This window comes from Harpia harpyja, chromosome W (assembly GCF_026419915.1).
Source record: "Harpia harpyja isolate bHarHar1 chromosome W, bHarHar1 primary haplotype, whole genome shotgun sequence".
NCBI lineage: Eukaryota > Metazoa > Chordata > Aves > Accipitriformes > Accipitridae > Harpia > Harpia harpyja.
The window spans coordinates 34,977,961-34,995,379 of NC_068968.1; the positions used below are offsets into that span (position 1 = coordinate 34,977,961).

General features: G+C 44.5%; 2 protein-coding genes across 3 annotated transcripts in view; both read right to left on the reverse strand.

Moving 5' to 3' along the window:
* Positions 1–17,419, reverse strand: part of LOC128136236 (zinc finger and BTB domain-containing protein 5-like) — a 450,489-nt gene that overhangs the window by 97,508 nt on the left and 335,562 nt on the right. The gene's annotated exons all lie outside the window — the stretch shown is intronic.
* The window catches only part of LOC128136239 (E3 ubiquitin-protein ligase RNF38-like), a 218,132-nt gene that overhangs the window by 58,144 nt on the left and 142,569 nt on the right, over positions 1–17,419 (reverse strand). The window contains exon 3 of the mRNA XM_052775485.1: positions 13,568–13,761. Within this exon, the coding sequence (XP_052631445.1) occupies positions 13,568–13,674 (107 nt within the window). The 5' untranslated portion in view covers positions 13,675–13,761. The remainder of the gene's footprint in view (positions 1–13,567; positions 13,762–17,419) is intronic.

Genomic DNA, 17,419 nt, shown 5'->3' on the forward strand with positions numbered 1-17,419 from the left:
GGCGCACAGTGCACTCTAATGCCATCAAGTTATAAAGGGGCAGAACCCATCTGTATTTCTGGTGTGACAGGGGGATCCCAAGACTTAACTGTATTGGAAGCTGAAGTAAGCCTAACTGGGAATGAATGGCAGAAACACTCCATTGTGACTGGTCCAGAGGCTCCGTGTATCCTTGGCATAGACTATCTCAGGAGAGGGTATTTTAAGGACCCAAAGGGGTATTGATGGGCTTTTGGTATAGCTGCCTTGGAGACAGAGGGAATTAAACAGCTGTCTACCCTGCCTGGTCTCTCTCAAGACCCTTCGATTGTGGGGTTGCTGAAGGTTGAAGAACAACAAGTGCCAATTGCTACCACAATGGTGCACCGGCAGCAATATCGCACCAACCGAGACTCCCTGGTTCCTATCCACAAGTTGATTCGCCAACTGGAGAGCCAAGGAGTGATCAGCAAAACTCGCTCACCCTTTAAAAGTCCCATATGGCCAGTGCGAAAGTCTAATGGGGAGTGGAGACTAACAGTTGACTATCGTGGCCTGAATGAAGTTATGCCACCGCTGAGTGCTGCCGTTCCAGATATGCTAGAACTTCAATACGATCTAGAGTCAAAGGCAGCCAAGTGGTATGCCACAATTAACACTGCTAATGCATTTTTCTCAATCCCTCTGGCAGCAGAGTGTCGTCCACAATTTGCTTTTACTTGGAGAGGCATCCAGTACACCTGGAATCGATTGCCCCAGGGGTGGAAGCACAGCCCCACCATTTGCCATGGACTAATCCAGACTGCACTGGAAAAAGGTGAAGCTCCGGAACACCTGCAATACATTGATGACATCATTGTATGGGGCAACACGGCAGAAGAAGTCTTTGAGAAAGGGAAGAAAATAATCCAAATCCTTCTGAAAGTCGGTTTTGCCATAAAAGAAAGGAAGGTCAAGGGACCTGCACAGGAGATCCAGTTTTTAGGAATAAAATGGCAAGATGGACGTCGTCAGATCCCAATGGATGTGATTAACAAAAGAGAAGCTATGTCTCCACCGACTAATAAAAAGGAAACACAGGCCTTCTTAGGTGTCGTGGGGTTTTGGAGAATGCATATTCCAAATTACAGTCTGATTGTAAGCCCTCTCTATCAAGTGACCCGAAAGAAGAATGATTTTAAATGGGGCCCTGAGCAACAACAAGCCTTTGAACAAATTAAACAGGAGATTGTTCATGCAGTAGCCCTTGGGCCAGTCTGGGCAGGACAAGATGTTAAAAATGTGCTCTGTACAGCAACTGGATAGAATGGCCCTATCTGGAGCCTCTGGCAGAAAGCACCTGGGGAGACCCGAGGCTGACCCCTGGGGTTTTAGAGTCGAGGATATTGAGGATCCGAGGCTCGCTATACTCCAACTGAAAAAGAGATATTGGCAGCATATGAAGGAGTTCAAGCTGCCTCAGAAGTGGTTGGTACTGAAACACAGCTCCTCTTAGCACCCCGACTGCCAGTGCTGGGCTGGATGTTCAAAGGGAGGGTCTCCTCTACACATCACGCGACTGATGCCACGTGGAGTAAGTGGATTGCACTGATCACACAACGGGCTCGCATAGGAAACCCCAGTTGCCCAGGAATTTTGGAAGTGATCACGGACTGGCCAGAAGGCAAAGATTTTGGAATGTTGCCAGAGGAGGAGGTGGCACGTGCTGAAGAGGCCCCGCTGTATAATAAACTGCCAGAAAATGAGAGGCAATATGCCCTGTTCCCTGACGGATCCTGTCACATCGTGGGAAAGCATCGGAGGTGGAAAGCTGCCGTATGGAGTCCTACACAACAAGTTGCAGATACTGCTGAAGGAGAAGGTGAATCAAGTCAATTTGCAGAGGTGAAAGCCATCCAGCTAGCATTAGACATTGCTGAAAGAGTAAAGTGGCCAGTGCTCTATCTCTATCCTGACTCATGGATGGTGGCAAATGCCCTGTGGGGGTGGTTGCAGCAATGGAAGCAGAGCAACTGGCAGCGCAGAGGTAAACCCATTTGGGCTGCCGCACTGTGGCAAGATATTGAATCCCAGCTAGAGAATCTGGTTGTCAAATTATGTCACATAGTTGCTCAGGTACCCAAGAGTCAGGCCACTGAAGAACATCAAAACAACCAACAGGTGGATCAGGCTGCCAAGATTGAAGTGGCTCAGGTGGACCTGGACTGGCAACATAAGGGTGAGGTATTTATGGCTTGGTGGGCCCATGATACTTCAGGCCATCAGGGAAGAGATGCAACATATAGATGGGCTCGCGATCGAGGGGTCGACTTGACCATGGATACTACTGCACAAGTTATCCATGAATGTGAAACATGTGCTGCAATTAGCAAGCCAAGCGGTTAAAGCCCCTGTGGTATGGAGGGCGATGGCTGAAATATAAATATGGGGAAGCCTGGCAGATTGACTATATCACACTCCCACAAACTCACCAAGGCAAGCGCCATGTGTTTACAATGGTGGAAGCAACAACTGGATGGCTGGAAACATATTCTGTACCCCATGCCACTGCCCGGAACACTATCCTGGGCCTTGAAAAGCAGGTCTTGTGGCGACATGGCACCCCAGAAAGAATTGAGTTGGATAACGGGACTCATTTCCAAAACAACCTCATAGACACCTGGGCCAGAGAGCATGGCATTGAGTGGGTGTATCATATTCCCTATCATGCACCAGCCTCTGGGAAAATTGAACGGTACAATGGACTGTTAAAGACTACATTGAGAGCAATGGGGGGTGGAACCTTCAAACATTGGGATACACATTTAGCAAAAGCCACTTGGTTAGTCAACACCAGAGGATCTGCCAATCGGAGTGGCCCTGCCCAGTCAGAATTTTTAACTACTGTAGAAGGGGATAAAGTCCCTGTAGTGCACATAAAAAATATGTTAGGGAAGACAGTCTGGGTTACTCCTGCCTCAGGCAGATGTAAACCCATTCGTGGGATTGCTTTTGCTCAAGGACCTGGGTGCACTTGGTGGGTGATGCGAGAAGATGGGGAAGTCCAATGTGTGCCTCAAGGGGATTTGATTGTAGGTGAGAATAGCCAGAATTAAACTGTATGATATTAGTTGCTATATAACCCTGCTACTGTATGTTATCATTACTATAATTGTTATATGCTATATCCATAGTACTACAGTAAGAATCACTTAGATCAAGCAAGAATGAACTGTGATAAAACTGAGCGAAGCACAGTAGTGATGGAACCAGAACTGACTCCAGCATGCAACAATCCAACGGTGCACACCATCCTCCTGCTGCGCCCTATGTCACCTGCTCGTCACACCGCACTGAAGCCCAATCCTGCTCCGCCGACTGAGAGGACTTTGCACCACCCCTCCTGCCCAGAAAGACTGGTATGACAGATGGAGCCCAGAGTTGGGAACTAAATGAACTCAACGAACATTTTATGAACATGACCCATAAACTAAAGGAAATGATATCTCTGTGTGTGTATACATATATACATATATATATATATCATTTTTCATATGTCTTAAAGGGACGGAAAAGGTGATGATGATTGACCGGGATGTAACTGAAGGTATGGGAACTGAGCATGACATCTGTAGTATAGAATAAGGGGTGGATACTGTCCTGGTTTCAGCTGGGATAGAGTTAACTGTCTTCCTAGTAGCTGGTACAGTGCTATGTTTTTGAGGTAGGTATGCGAAGAATGTTGATAACACTGATGTTTTCAGTTGTTGCTAAGTAATGTTTAGTCTAAAGTCAAGGATTTTTCAGCTTCTCATGCCCAGCCAGCGAGAAAGCTGGAGGGGCACAAGAAGTTGGCACAGGACACAGCCAGGGCAGCTGACCCAAAGTGGCCAACGGGGTACTCCATACCATGTGACATCACATCTAGTATATAAACTGGGGGGAATGGGGGCGGGGGGGATAGCCACTTGGGGACTAGCTGGGTGTCGATCGGTGGGTGGTGAGCAATTGCACTGTGCATCATTTGTACATTCCAATCCTTTCATTATTACTGTTGTCATTTTATTAGTGTTATCATTATCATTATTAGTTTCTTCTTTTCTGTTCTAGTAAACCGTTCTTATCTCAACCCACGAGTTTTACTTCTTTTCCCGATTTTCTCCCCCGTCCCACTGGGTGGCGGGGGGGAAGTGAGTGAGTGGCTGCGTGGTGCTTAGTTGCTGGCTGGGGTTGACCTTATAAGCAGTAATATGTAAAACTCTATTAAGACTATCTTCTTAATGCAATATGTATTTGCTTATCATGAATCTGAAAATCCCAACTGAAAATACGGCCTCATTTTACTAGGCATGGTACAGAAATCTCTCATCAAAAGAGCTTATAGTATAAACAGGAATCCAAATAATGAAAAAAAAAAATCCAGATAATAAAGACCCTACAGAAATCCACTTGAAAACATCGCAAAGACGCAGGCTGTGTCTACATTAGCAAGATGTGTGGACCAATAGTAGTGAATCTATAGAGCAAACCAGTTGGCAATGTGTACCCTATACAATCAACCCTATACACATTTCAGGAAACTAGAACTAGCCCAAACACTGAATTCCCATTTACAACTGGAGTAAATCTTCCAGTTCAGCTTTAAATTAGAAAAATCCAGTTCATGAGGTCTAAGATCACTCCACAATAGAAACCAATTCATGATAAGCAGCAACAATAAGGAAATTTGCTTTGAATAATCCCAGCTCAAACATTAATAAGATTGGTGGCAGTATGGGCCGCAGTGATCATGCCGTGGTGGAATTCACGATCCAGAGGGATACGGGCCAGGTGAAAAGTAAAGTCAAGACCCTGAATTTTAGGAAAGTGAACTTTCAGTTGCTTAAGGAATTAGTGGATGGGACCCCCTGGGAAACTGCCCTCAGGGACAAGGGAGCTGAACAGAGCAGGCAGCTCTTTAAGGACATTTATCTTAGAGCGCAAGAGCTCTCAATTCCCATGTGTAAGAAATCAGGCAAGGAAGGCAGGAGACTAGCATGGCTGAGTAAGCACCTCCTGGTCAAACTAAAGTGTAAGAAGGAAAAGCACAGGCAGTGGAACCAGGGACATGTATCCTGGGAAGAATATAGGGATGCTGCCAGGGTGTGTAGGAATGGGATCAGGAAAGCTAAGGCACAGCTGGAGCTGAATTTGGCAAGGGATGTGAAGAATAATAAGAAGGGCTTTTACAGGTACATTGGCCAGAAAAGGAAGAAAATGTACCTATTTTTAAAAAGAGTAATAAGGAGGATCCTGGGAGCTACCGACCAGTGAGCCTCACCTCTGTGCCCAGTAAGATCATGGAACAGATCCTCCTGGAAGATATGTCAAAATGTGTGGAAGACAGGGAAATGATTAGAGACAGCCAACATGGCTTCACCAAGGGCAAGTCGTGCCTGACTAATCTAGTGGCCTTCTATAACGAAGTGACTGCATTGGTGGACAAGGGAGGAGCTACGGATATCATCTACCTGGACTTCTGTAAGGCCTTTGATATGGTCCCCCACAACATTCTGGACTATAAATTGGAGAGAGATGGGTTTGACGGATGGACTGTTAGATGGATAAGGAACTGGCTGGATGGCTGCGTCCAAAGACTTCTAGTCAATGGCTCAATGTCCAAGTGGAAACCAGTAACGAGTGGTGTCCCTCAAGGGTCCGTACTGGGGCCAGTACTATTTAATATCTTCATCACTGACATATAGACAGTGGGATTGAGTGCACCCTCAGCAAGTTTGCAGATGACACCAAGCTGAGTGGTGCAGTTGATTCGCTAGAGGGAAGGATGCCAACCTGAGGGACCTTGACAGGCTTGAGGAGTGGGCCCGTGTGAACCTCATGAAGTTCAACAAGGCCAAGTGCAAGGTCCTGCACCTGGGTTGGGGCAATCCCCAGGTATCAATACAGGCTGGGGGATGAAGGGATTGAGAGCGGCCCTGCTGAGAAGGACTTGGGGGTACTGGTGGATGAAAGGCTGGACATGAGCCAGCAACATGCACTCGCAGCCCAGAAGGCCAACTGTATCCTGGACTGCATCAAAAGAAGCGTGGCCAGCAGGTCGAGGGAGGTGATTCTCCCCCTCTACTCCATTCTCGTGAGACCCCACCTGGAGTACTGCATCAAGCTCTGGAGTCCTCAGTACAGGAAAGACATGGACCTGTTGGAGTGGATCCAGAGGAGGGCCACGAAGATGATCAGAGGGCTGGAACACCTCTCCTATGAAGAAAGGCTGAGAGAGTTGGGGTTGTCCAGCCTGGAGAAGAGAAGGCTCTGGGGACACCTTATTGCAGCCTTTCAATACTTAAAGGGGGCTTATAAGAAAGATGGGGAGAGACTATTTAGTAGGGCCTGTAGCAATAGGACAAGGGGCAATGGTTTTAAACTAAAAGAGGGCAGATTTTGATTGGATAAAAGGAAGAAATTATTTACTATGAGGGTGGTGAGACACTGGAACAGGTTGCCCAGAGAAGTTGTGGATGCCCCCTTCCTGGAAGTGTTCAAGGTCAGGTTGGACAGGGCTTTGAGCAACCTGATCTAGTGAAAGATGTCCCTGCCTGTGGCAGGGGGGTTAGACTAGATGATCTTTAAGGTCCCTTCCAACCCAAACCATTCTATGATTCTATGACTCAGAACAACCTTAAAGAATCAAGCTCTGTTCCATTAGGGCTTATCAGTTCTGGTTTAGCATCAGTGCTATAAAACTTAATCAGACGCCTGCAGAACATGTACACGGATGTGTATAAACTGTGCTCCCCCAATGATCCTATTCTGGGAAGGTAGATTAGCTCAGGCACACACCAGCAAGAGATGGCAATGGAAGGATGCACAGAAATGTCTGCGGGCTGGTCAGATGAGAAGCAAAAATGCCAAATGCATCATCTTCTGAACAGCCCAGTTCAAAGCGTTTCTAAATAAAAACATCTTGTGGACTAGATTTATGAGTCACTACTGCACAGAACTGTATAAAGGACATACAGCAGTTATTCTGAAAAGAGAAGCTTGAGCCAACAAACCAATTTCTTTCTTAGGTCTGACAGCTATACGAACACCAATACCATGTTCATGCTTTGGACTGAAAGCAGATTTCTGGACTTGAAGAAGAAACAAAACCCAGCATGTTTAAGTCTATTCCTTCTAACACTATGTTATCATGGTTGACAAATTTTATCTATGGAGTCAGAGGAGAAGCAATTATATTTTTTCAACCTCACCTAATGTTTTACAGTCATGAAAAAGCACAGATACTTCCATTTTAGTAGAAATCAAGCTATAGTGTTTCTGCGATGTAAACAGAGGTCAGTGAGCTTTAAACTTTTATTAGATGACTTGGACACATTTCTGAGACATTGCAGAGTGGGGAGGGGAATTGAAAGCTTTTTCTTTGGATAACTAAATAGAAGAGTAAAGGTCATCTTTATTTTTATGCTTTCCTATACACTCTTATCCAAACATCAGTTCAACATAACCATCTAAAACTCTACTATTCCATGACTAAAGAAGCTTATTCCAAAATCTCTGATTCATAGAGTCTTATGAGCCACACAGTAAAAAAAAGAACAAAAATGTACTCTTTATAATATGCAAAGCAACCACCTCAGCAACCACATGATGCTATGGTATCCTCCAGTCAGGTCTTCCTCATCTTTGCTGTTTGCAATACAAGGACTGAGTTGCGATTGCAATGAACATATATGACACTACATATGGAACTTATTGCTTTTAATAGCACCCTGGCAACAAATAGGGTTTTATTCCTGTATGGGGTTTATGTGGCAAGGTTTTGGTAGCAGAGGGGCTGCTTCTGTGAGAAGATGCTGTGGAATGATTGCTGGAGGTGACTTATTGATATGACATCCCCCCCTTCAAGGGAAGGTGAACCTCCAGGGTGGAATACAGTGGACACGTAAAGAATCGGTTCCATGGTAGTTCCCTAAGCAACATAACCTGCAACTTTTAGATGTTGGCAACACCAGGGGAACTTGGTGTGCTGACTCTGAAAAGTAACACGGAGGGTGGAGCGGAGTAGAGACGCCACGGCCAGGCGGGATAGGGAACTGGAACGATAGGAACAAGAACTCTAGGTCCCTGCATTTAATCCATTGAAGCAAGGAGGTAAAATAATGGGGGTTCTGTCAACCTACTGCCCTACTTCTGATTTATATCACACGTGCCCAGTTCTGGGGTACTGACATGTAACACCATGTCCTTTGGGTGAACTTTGCTCATTTTAATATCATTATAATACCAAAACACACCTCCATCCCAGAAGTTACCCGCCTCCAAGGTGCGACCACCCCTCCACGGAGAATGCGCTCTGAATTTTTTCTAGCATATACCTTTAAAAGCAAAGCGAGAGAACTTTATACCAATCAAAGTAAAGGTATGTATGACTAGAGTCACTCAAGCTCCACCTAAAAGGAAAAATAGGAAAAAAAGACCCCAAAAGAGGAAGACACCATCACAGACAAGTCGGGAGGACATTGCTGACTTCTGGGATCAGTCGACGGGCTGAACCTCTCTTCCCCCCTGCCATAGGGACGCCTATTGGGTAAGAATCGAACCTTCGGTTATACCGAGTGCTTCCCCGGGAAACTTAGAAATCTCTATAGAGTTTTTCCATAATTTAGCGTGCTTGTAGTCGACTGTATTATTATTTGCACGTGCTTTGCAGACAGTGTATTTATCACCGGCAATCCAAAAGAACCTGTACTGTTGCTTTAATAAACTGCGCTGCTCATTAATCTAGTCGTGATAGTTCATTAATGCAACCAAACTCCCTAAGTCTGGTAATTCTTGTGCATTGAATGCGGCTAAGCCAAGAGTGCAGTATGCTATTAAGTGCATCTGTCATCGTGATAGTTCAGCATATTGAACGCGACCAGACTTATAGCGTTGAATTGGACATCACTCAGAAATTAAACCTAGCCACCCCCAGCCCCTCTGACATCTGAGGATAAGCTGGAATGCAAGGGGGGGTTATTTTCTGCCAAACCTCTTTACCCTTTAATGCAACATGATCACATGGGAATTTATTTATCAATTTATTTTTAGTTGAAACCAAAGTGAGCTACCATGTTTTTTTGGGTGGTTTTATGACAATTTATAAAATGACTTGAAGCTCAGCTCCAACTTCTTTATTTTTAGTGGAAAAAAATAATTATAATATAATAATACAAATATAAATATAATTTAAAAACATAATTATATATCGTTCAGAAAGCTGCTTTATTTTCTTTCAAATGGAAAAGAAATTGGAATGTCAATAGTATTGCTTAACAAAAGGCAGTTAGCATTTAGCATAGGTATTCAAAACTTGAAAATAATTAGTAATTTTGAATGGTGATGAAGGCTAACCACATAGCAATTTGCATTTCTGCTGTTTTTGAAGTGATGTGCTCCAAATACAAAAAATAAAATAACCATTTCCCCAAGAGTAACATCTGTGCTGTAGAAAGCATGTTCATTTTACCTCTGCCACATTTCTTGGGCACTAAATTATGATAGCGGCAGCAGGAGATGTCTATCAAAAGGAAGGTACAAGATTGTACTGGTTTTGGCTGGGATAGAGTTAAATTTTTCATAGTAGCTTGTATGGGGCTATGTTTTGGATTTGCGCTGAAAATAGTGTTGATAACACACTGATGATTTAGTTACTGCTGAACAGTGCTTGCACAGCATCATGGCCTTTTCTGCTTCTCAATCTGCCCCGCCAGCGAGTAGGTTGGAGGTGCACAAAAATTTGGGAGGGGACACAGCTGGGACAGCTGACCCCAACTGGCCAAAGGGATATTCCAGACCATATGACATCATGCTCAGCAATAAAACCGGGGGGGAGGTTGGGGGGGCGGGTAGCAGCTCGGGGACTGGCTGGGCATCAGTCGGTTGGTGGTGAGCAATTGTTTTCTTTTGCATCACTTGTCTGTCTTAGGATTTATTTTCCTCTCTCTGTTATTTTTTTCTGTTTTCCTTACAATTTTATTTTTAATTATTATTTATCTTTAATTATTAAACTGTTTTTATCTCAACCTGTGAATTTTCTCACTTTTACCCTTCCGATTCTCCCCCCATCCCACTGGGGGTGGGAGTGAGTGAGCGGCTGTGTGGTGCTTAGTTGCTGGCTGGGGTTAAACCACAACAACGATATAGGTGGAGTGGTGAATATTTTATCCCTTTGCTTTATTTTGCTGGTCTTCCAGCTTCACTGAACCCTCTGTCTCCTTCCTACATTGTTCTTCCTTTTGCATTCAGGAGCCCACAGCATGCCATGTTTCCATGCCTTATCTACCTTTCTTGCATATATTTTTGTCTTATCTCCAGTCAGCTTGGTGTAAAAAGTTACTTCTCCCTAGCCTGAGTGTTCTGAGGCAGGCCACTAGTCATTTTTGTCCTACATTCATTTTGTTGCAACAATAAGATAAATTTAAATAAACCACTCTAAGTGGCAGCAGTAATGAAGTCTAGTTTCCTAGTGCTTTGTCTTTGGCGAGATTCTCTAACATGTAACAAGATGCATATTCTGATTTAAGCTTTTTCTCATGGCTGGGGCACTTCTCCAGGTGGGGTTTACTGCTGTTTAAGGAGGCAGATCTTATGGAAAGTGGAAGCCTTTCTTGGAGAATTGCCCATTACCTGGGCATGTGGTTTCATGAAACTCTAAGAATAGACCTATCTCTGACTTCTCCTTTGTTCTTTCACGTTGAATTTCAGTTTATGAAGGAATTCAAAAGTGATTGGAGGATGAGCAAATACATGCATCATAGAATCATAGGATAATTCAGGTTGGAAGGGATCTGGGGAGTTGTCTAGTCCAACCTCTTGCTCAAAGCAGGGTCAGCTATGAGATCAGACTGTATAAGCTGACCAGAGTGGATAATTGTGTTCACACCGGCTTCATTTTAAGGAAACAATGCTAAAACGGATCAATACTAGGTCCAATCCTGTTAAACATGTTAATTAATGATCTGGATGCTGGGGCAGAGTGTACCCTCAGCAAGTTTGCTGATGGCACAAAACTGGGATGATATGCCAGAGGGCTGTGCTGCCATCCAGAGGCACCTGGACAGGCAGGAGAAATGGGCTGACAGGAACCTCATGCAGTTCAACAAGAAGTGCAAAATCCTGCACCTGGGGAGGAACAACCCCAGGCACCAGTACATGCTGGGGGCCACTCAGCTGGAAAGCAGCTTGGCAGAAAAAGACCTGGGGATCCTGGTGGACACCAAGTTGAACATGAGCCAGCAGCGCGCCCTTGCTGCAAAGAAGGCCGATACTAATCTGGGCTACATGAGGAGTGTTGCCAGCAGGTCGAGGGGGGTGATCCTTCCCCTCTCCTCAGCATTGCTGAGGCCACACATGGAGTCCTGTTTCCAGTTCTGGGCTCCTCAGTACGAGAGAAATGGACATACTGGAGAGATTCCAGCAAAGGGTCATTAAGATGATTAGGGGACTGAAGAATCTCTCCTATCAGGAAGGGTTGAGAGAGCTGGGACTGTTCAGCCTAGAGAAGACAAGGCTCGGGGGGATCTCTATTATTGTATACAAATATCTGAAGGGAGGCTGCAAAGAAGATGGAGACGGGCTCTCTTCAGTGTCACCCAGTGACAGGACAAGAGGCAATGAGCACAAAGTGAAACACAGGAGGTTCCGTCTGAATATTAGGAAACACTTTATTGCTGTGAGGGTGATTGAGCACTCTGGTTGCCCAGAGAGGTTTTGGAGTCTCCCTCCTTGGAGATATTAAAAAGACATCTGGACGTAGTCCTGGGCAACTAGTTCTAGGTGGCCCTGCCTGAGCAGGGGGGTTGGACTAGATGACCTCCAGAGGTCCCTTCCAACCTCAACCATTCTGTGAAAAGCAAACAAGATATTCAAATTTGGCATTCCCCCAGGTATTACATCGTTCTTTTCTTTTGATATTTCACCTATTTTTCCTGCCTAATCATTACTAGGGTTAGTAATGGTAACTGCTTGAGTAAGGGTTTAGTAGGAGAAGAAACTCCAGCTTGTGGCATGTAACTTTAAAATAAGGGTGTGAAAAGAGGTGAAATGTAGTCAGAAAGACTGTAAAGTCAAGAGGGGAAAATACTTTTTTCTTCTCATATGTTGATACAGCCTAAGTATTAGAAAAAGAGTGTGCTTATACAGGTGTGACCTGAAAAGAAAGTGTCCTGGTTTCGGCTGGGATAGAGTTAATTTTCTTCCTAGTAGCTGCTATAGTGTTATGTTTTGGATTTAGTATAAGAATGTTGATAACACAGTGATGTTTTCAGTTGTTGATAAGTAGTGTTTAGACTAAAGTCAAGGATTTTTCAGCTTCTCCTGCCCAGCCAGCAAGAAGGCTGGAGGGGCACAAGAAGTTGGGAGGGGACACAGCCAGGGCAGCTGACCCAAAGTGGCCAACAAGGTATTCCATACCATGTGACATCATGCCTAGTTGTTTTGGGCTTGTGTGGTGGGGTTTTGGTAGCGGGGGAGGGGTTACAGGGGTGGCCTCTGTGAGAAGCTGCTAGAATTTTCCCCGGCTCCAAGTCGGACCCGCCTCTGGCCAAGGCTGACCCATCAGTGATGGTGGTAGCGCCTCTGTGGTAACATATTTAAGAAGGGGAACCTGCAGTGGAGGAGGAGATTGGAATGTGAGAGAAACACCTATGCAGATACCAAGGTCAGTGAAGAAGGAGGGGGAGGAGGGGCGCTGGAGGAGGTGATGCCCCTGCAGCCCATGGTGAGATGGCAGGCTGTCCCCCCACAGCCCATGGTGGCGAACAGTGGAGCAGATGCCCACCTGCAGCCTGTGGAGGACCCCATGCCAGAGCAGGTGGATGCCCCCGAAGATGCCCGTGACTCCATGGGAAAGCCCGTGCCCGAGCTGGAAGGAGCGCCAGACATGAAGCATTATGAACTGACCATAACCCGCATTCCTCATACCCCTGTGCTGCTTGGGGGGAGGAGGTAGAGGAGTTGGGAGTGAAGTTGAGCCTGGGAAGAAGGGAGGGGTGGGGGGAGGGTATTTTCAGATTTGTTCTTATTTCTCATTATCCTACTCTGTTTAATTGACAACAAATTAAATTAATTTCCACAATTTGAGTTTGTTTTGCCTGTGACTGTAATTGCTGAGTGATCTCCCTGTCCTTATTTCAACCCACAAGCTTTTAGTCATATTTTTCTCCCCCTGCCCTATTGAGGAGGTGGAGTGATAGAGCGGCTTGGTGGGCATCCGGCAGTTAGCCAAGGGCAACCCACCACAATTCCCCCCTTCCCATTTTTTAAATGCTTATTTCTCCAGTACAGAATGAGAGAAAGAAGCTAGCTCATAACAAAAAATGTTAATAAGCATTCTCTTCTCAAATTTCTCTCTACTCTTACAAATTATTGGAAGATGCAAGAGGTTAAAATACTTTCAATACAGAGTTTTCTGTTTCACTTATTATAATTTAGTCAAAAAAAAGTCAAAAGATGCATTAGAGTATTTATCATATAATAAATACTAATCAGTGTTGCCTGAAATAGGCTTCCCCTGAGTTGACAATAGAGAGAATAAGAAACTGGTCCCTAACTTATATAGCTTACTTACCTCCTCCTACTTCGTGCAGGTGTGCTGCAGCGTTCCCCGGAGAAGTGATGTTGGTTGGACCGAGCCAAAGGAGGCTGTCTATTTGATGCCATCTCCCATGGTCGCATTGGCGGTGATGCAGTTGGTGATGCTGCTGTATAGTCAAAGACTGAATGAGAAAGGCGTTGTCTCTTGGGACTTGAACTATCTTCACTCTGTGCCAATGTAAACAAAAAATCCCCTCAGCTGAGTGATTTGTTTCCCATATTGAAACTCCAATATTATTTACTTCAGCTAGCATTAGAGAGGGAGACTTAACAGACTAGATCAAAACACCATAAAGTTAAACAACTATAATTAGTTGTAGAACCTATTGCCTTCATAATGCAAATACTTAATTGTCCACCTGAGCATTTGTACTAAAGCATATTTTAGCAACATAAAGGTATTTTAAATACTAATGCTAAGGCAACCACAGAAGTTATATCAGAAAAAGGAGTAAACATTTATTTCAGGAGAAAAAGGTAGGTCCTATTTTGTTATAATATTCAACACAGGCACCACCACCACCACCACCACCACCCCCCCCGGCCAATACATATTTAGGATATAAACACATAAATAAGCGATCCAAAGACCTTTTTGTAAAAGGTAAGCATAGATTTCACACCAATGGGATCCATATTTGCCAGTAAATCGGTGCCATATAGAGCTCTAGTTCAGCATATGCACTCCATTCTTACCCAGTGCATGCTTACATAGCTGAAAAAAACATTTTAAAATGTCTGGAGTACAAATCAGCTCTGCTATCCCAGCACAGAGGTGCCTCATCTTTTAACTTGTTAGTGCAGTAATAGTAATTAATAAGTAAAGACAATGTGATCAAAAACAACTACCATGAAAAACTTGATTTAACTTCGTGTATTTTACTGAAGTTCTACTGGGACTAGGTAGCTCCTAGAGTTGTCAGTGTCAGTGATATGAAAACCATTCACCTCCAAGTTTACATTCGGTCCTGAACAGAAATAGTTACCTCTCCTTTTCACTACTTGTTCCTGCTTAAAATGGTTAGCTAGACCTCTCTTCTTCTTCACCATAATAATTTCAGTTAAGAGATATGATGTGATGAGTTTAAGAAACCAAATATTTGCAGTCATTTGCAGATGACCAATACAGAGAAAACTGAGCTTCTCTACAATAACTGTCTTCCTGAACTGCACCCTCTAACCCTGTCAGAAGCCTTTTGCTTCACATACATTTAAAGACTATCATGTTTTAAAGCCTCTCTACACTTATTCATTCCTCACAATTTTCCTCAGTCTACCAAATATTCTTTTTCTTCCTATTTTATTGGCCCTCTTATGGTTTTTAGCTTTAAAGGAGTTTGCCACTTTCTGAACACTATCGGTTGAGTAGAATATTTCATAGAATCATAGAACAGCCAAGGTTGGAAGGGACCTTGAAAGATCACCTGGTCCAACCTTTCATGGGAAAGGGAGCCTAGATGTGGGAACATATTTAGCTAACGGTCACAAGAGCATTCCAGACGCCTTTAGAAGACCTTGAACAGAATAAACAAGAAGACAAAAAAAGAAAGATGCCAATTAGAAGAACACAGGTGCACATTCCACGATAAAGGGAACTTGGCACAAAGAACCTCAATTCGGCAGTTTATCTTGACCAATTAGACTGAGACAAGTTTCGCATGTTTTAGTTGATATAACCAATTATGTCTTATGTTTATGCGCATGTACAGAGTTGATATAACCAATCATATTTTATGCTTGTGCGCGTGTACAGTGACTTTGCAGAATATGTGATTATAAATACGTGTGTGTTTTAGCAATAAATGTCATCTGCTTTCAAGATTACAGGCGTCCGTTTATTTCTACCTCCTGCACCTAGATGAGATTATCTAGCACCCTGTCCAATCACATCTTGAAAACCTCCAGTGATGGGGACACTACCACATCCCTGGGGAGGTTGTTTCAGTGAATGATTATTCTCACTGTAAAAAATTTCTTTCCTAAATCAAGATGAAACCTCTCCCGGTACAACTCAAACCCATTGTCCCTTGTATTCTCCATGTGGCTCCTTGTGAAGAGAGAGCCTCCATCCTCTTTGTAGCCACCGTTTAAGCACTAGAATACCATGATGAGGTCCCCTCTGAGCCTTCTCTTCTCCAGGGAGAAAAGACCCAACTCCTTCAGTCTCTTTTCATAGGGCAGGTTCTCTAGCCCTTTGATCATCTTTGTGGTCCTCCTTTGGACCCTCTCCGGTCTCTCCACGTCTTTCTTGAATTGTGGGGACCAGAACTGGACACAGTACTCCAGGTGCAGCCTGACAAGCACTGAGTAGAGTGGGATGATTGCATCTCTATCTCTGCTAGTAACGCCCCTGCAGATGCAGCCCAGGATCTGATTTTCCTTTGTTGCTGCAGCAGCACACTGCTAACTCACATTCAGCTTGTTGTCCACCAGGTCCCTTTCAGCAAGGCTGCTCCCCAGCCACACAGATCCTAGCCTGTACTGGTCTTTTTGGTAATGTCCCAGGTGCAGGACCTTGCACTTGTCTTTGCTAAACTTCACACTGTTCTTGCTTGCCCACTCTTCCAGCCTGTCCGGGTCTCTCTGTAAGATGGCTCTCCTTTCTGACATGTCCACCTCACCACCCAGTTTGGTGTCATCAGCAAATTTGGTGAGGGTGCTTTCAATCCCATCATCCGGATCATTTATGAAGATGTTGAACAGTGTGGGGCCCAGTATTGATCCTTGGGGGACCTCACTTGTGGCAGGCTGCCAGCCTGAGTAAAAAAACATTGATAACCACCCTCTGAGTGCAACCTGTTTGCCAATTTCTTACCCATCCCATCTGTATCTTGCCAGTTTGTCCAGGAGAAGGCTGTAGGAAACAGTGTCAAACACTTTGCTGAAGTCCAAGTAAACAACATCCATTGCTCTGCTCTCCTCATGTCAACAGAATAAGTTATTTTGTTGTAGAAGGTGATGAGGTTAGTCTGACATGATTTGCCTTTGGTAAATCCGTGCTGGCTTTTCCCAATCACCTGCTTCATTTGGATTGTATCACATCCCCTATCATGCACCAGCCTCTGGGAAAATCGAACGATACAATGGACTGCTAAAAACTACATTGAGAGCAATGGGGGGGTGGGACCTTCAAACATTCGGATACACATTTAGCAAAAGCCACCTGGTTAGTTAATACTAGAAGATCTGCCAATCGGGCTGGCCCTGCCCAACCAATACTTCCACATATTGTAGAAGGAGATAAAGTCCCTGTAGTGCGCATGAAGAGTATATTAGGGAAGACAGTCTGGGTTACTCCTGCCTCGGGAAGAGGCAAACTCATTCATGGGATTGCTTTTGCTCAAGGACCTGGATACACTTGGTGGGTGATGCAGAAGGATGGGCAAGTTCGATGTGCACCTCAAGGAGATTTGATTTTGGGAGAGAATAGCCAGTGAATTAGGCTGTATGATGTTAACTGCTAAATAACCTGCCAATGTATGTCATTGTATCTATAGTGTCTATATGTCATATCAAGGGTATTACAGTAAGAATTACCCAAATGACTGAAGGATGGACTTTGAAACCGAGCCAAGTGCAGCAGTGATGGAACTTGAACTGGCGCCCAGCAACTTCTTCAAGATCGACATCTTCAACCCGCAGACCATGGTCATTAGTTGCGCCAAATACACCAGCCGCAAGCTCTGGAGGCAGCATGCAACAATCCAACACCACACACCATCTCTCCTACCCTTAAGGACTGTTACAACAGATGGAGCCCCAAAGTCATGGATTAAATAAAATTGATGGCCACATTAGAGGGATGGCCCATAAACTAAGGGAATGC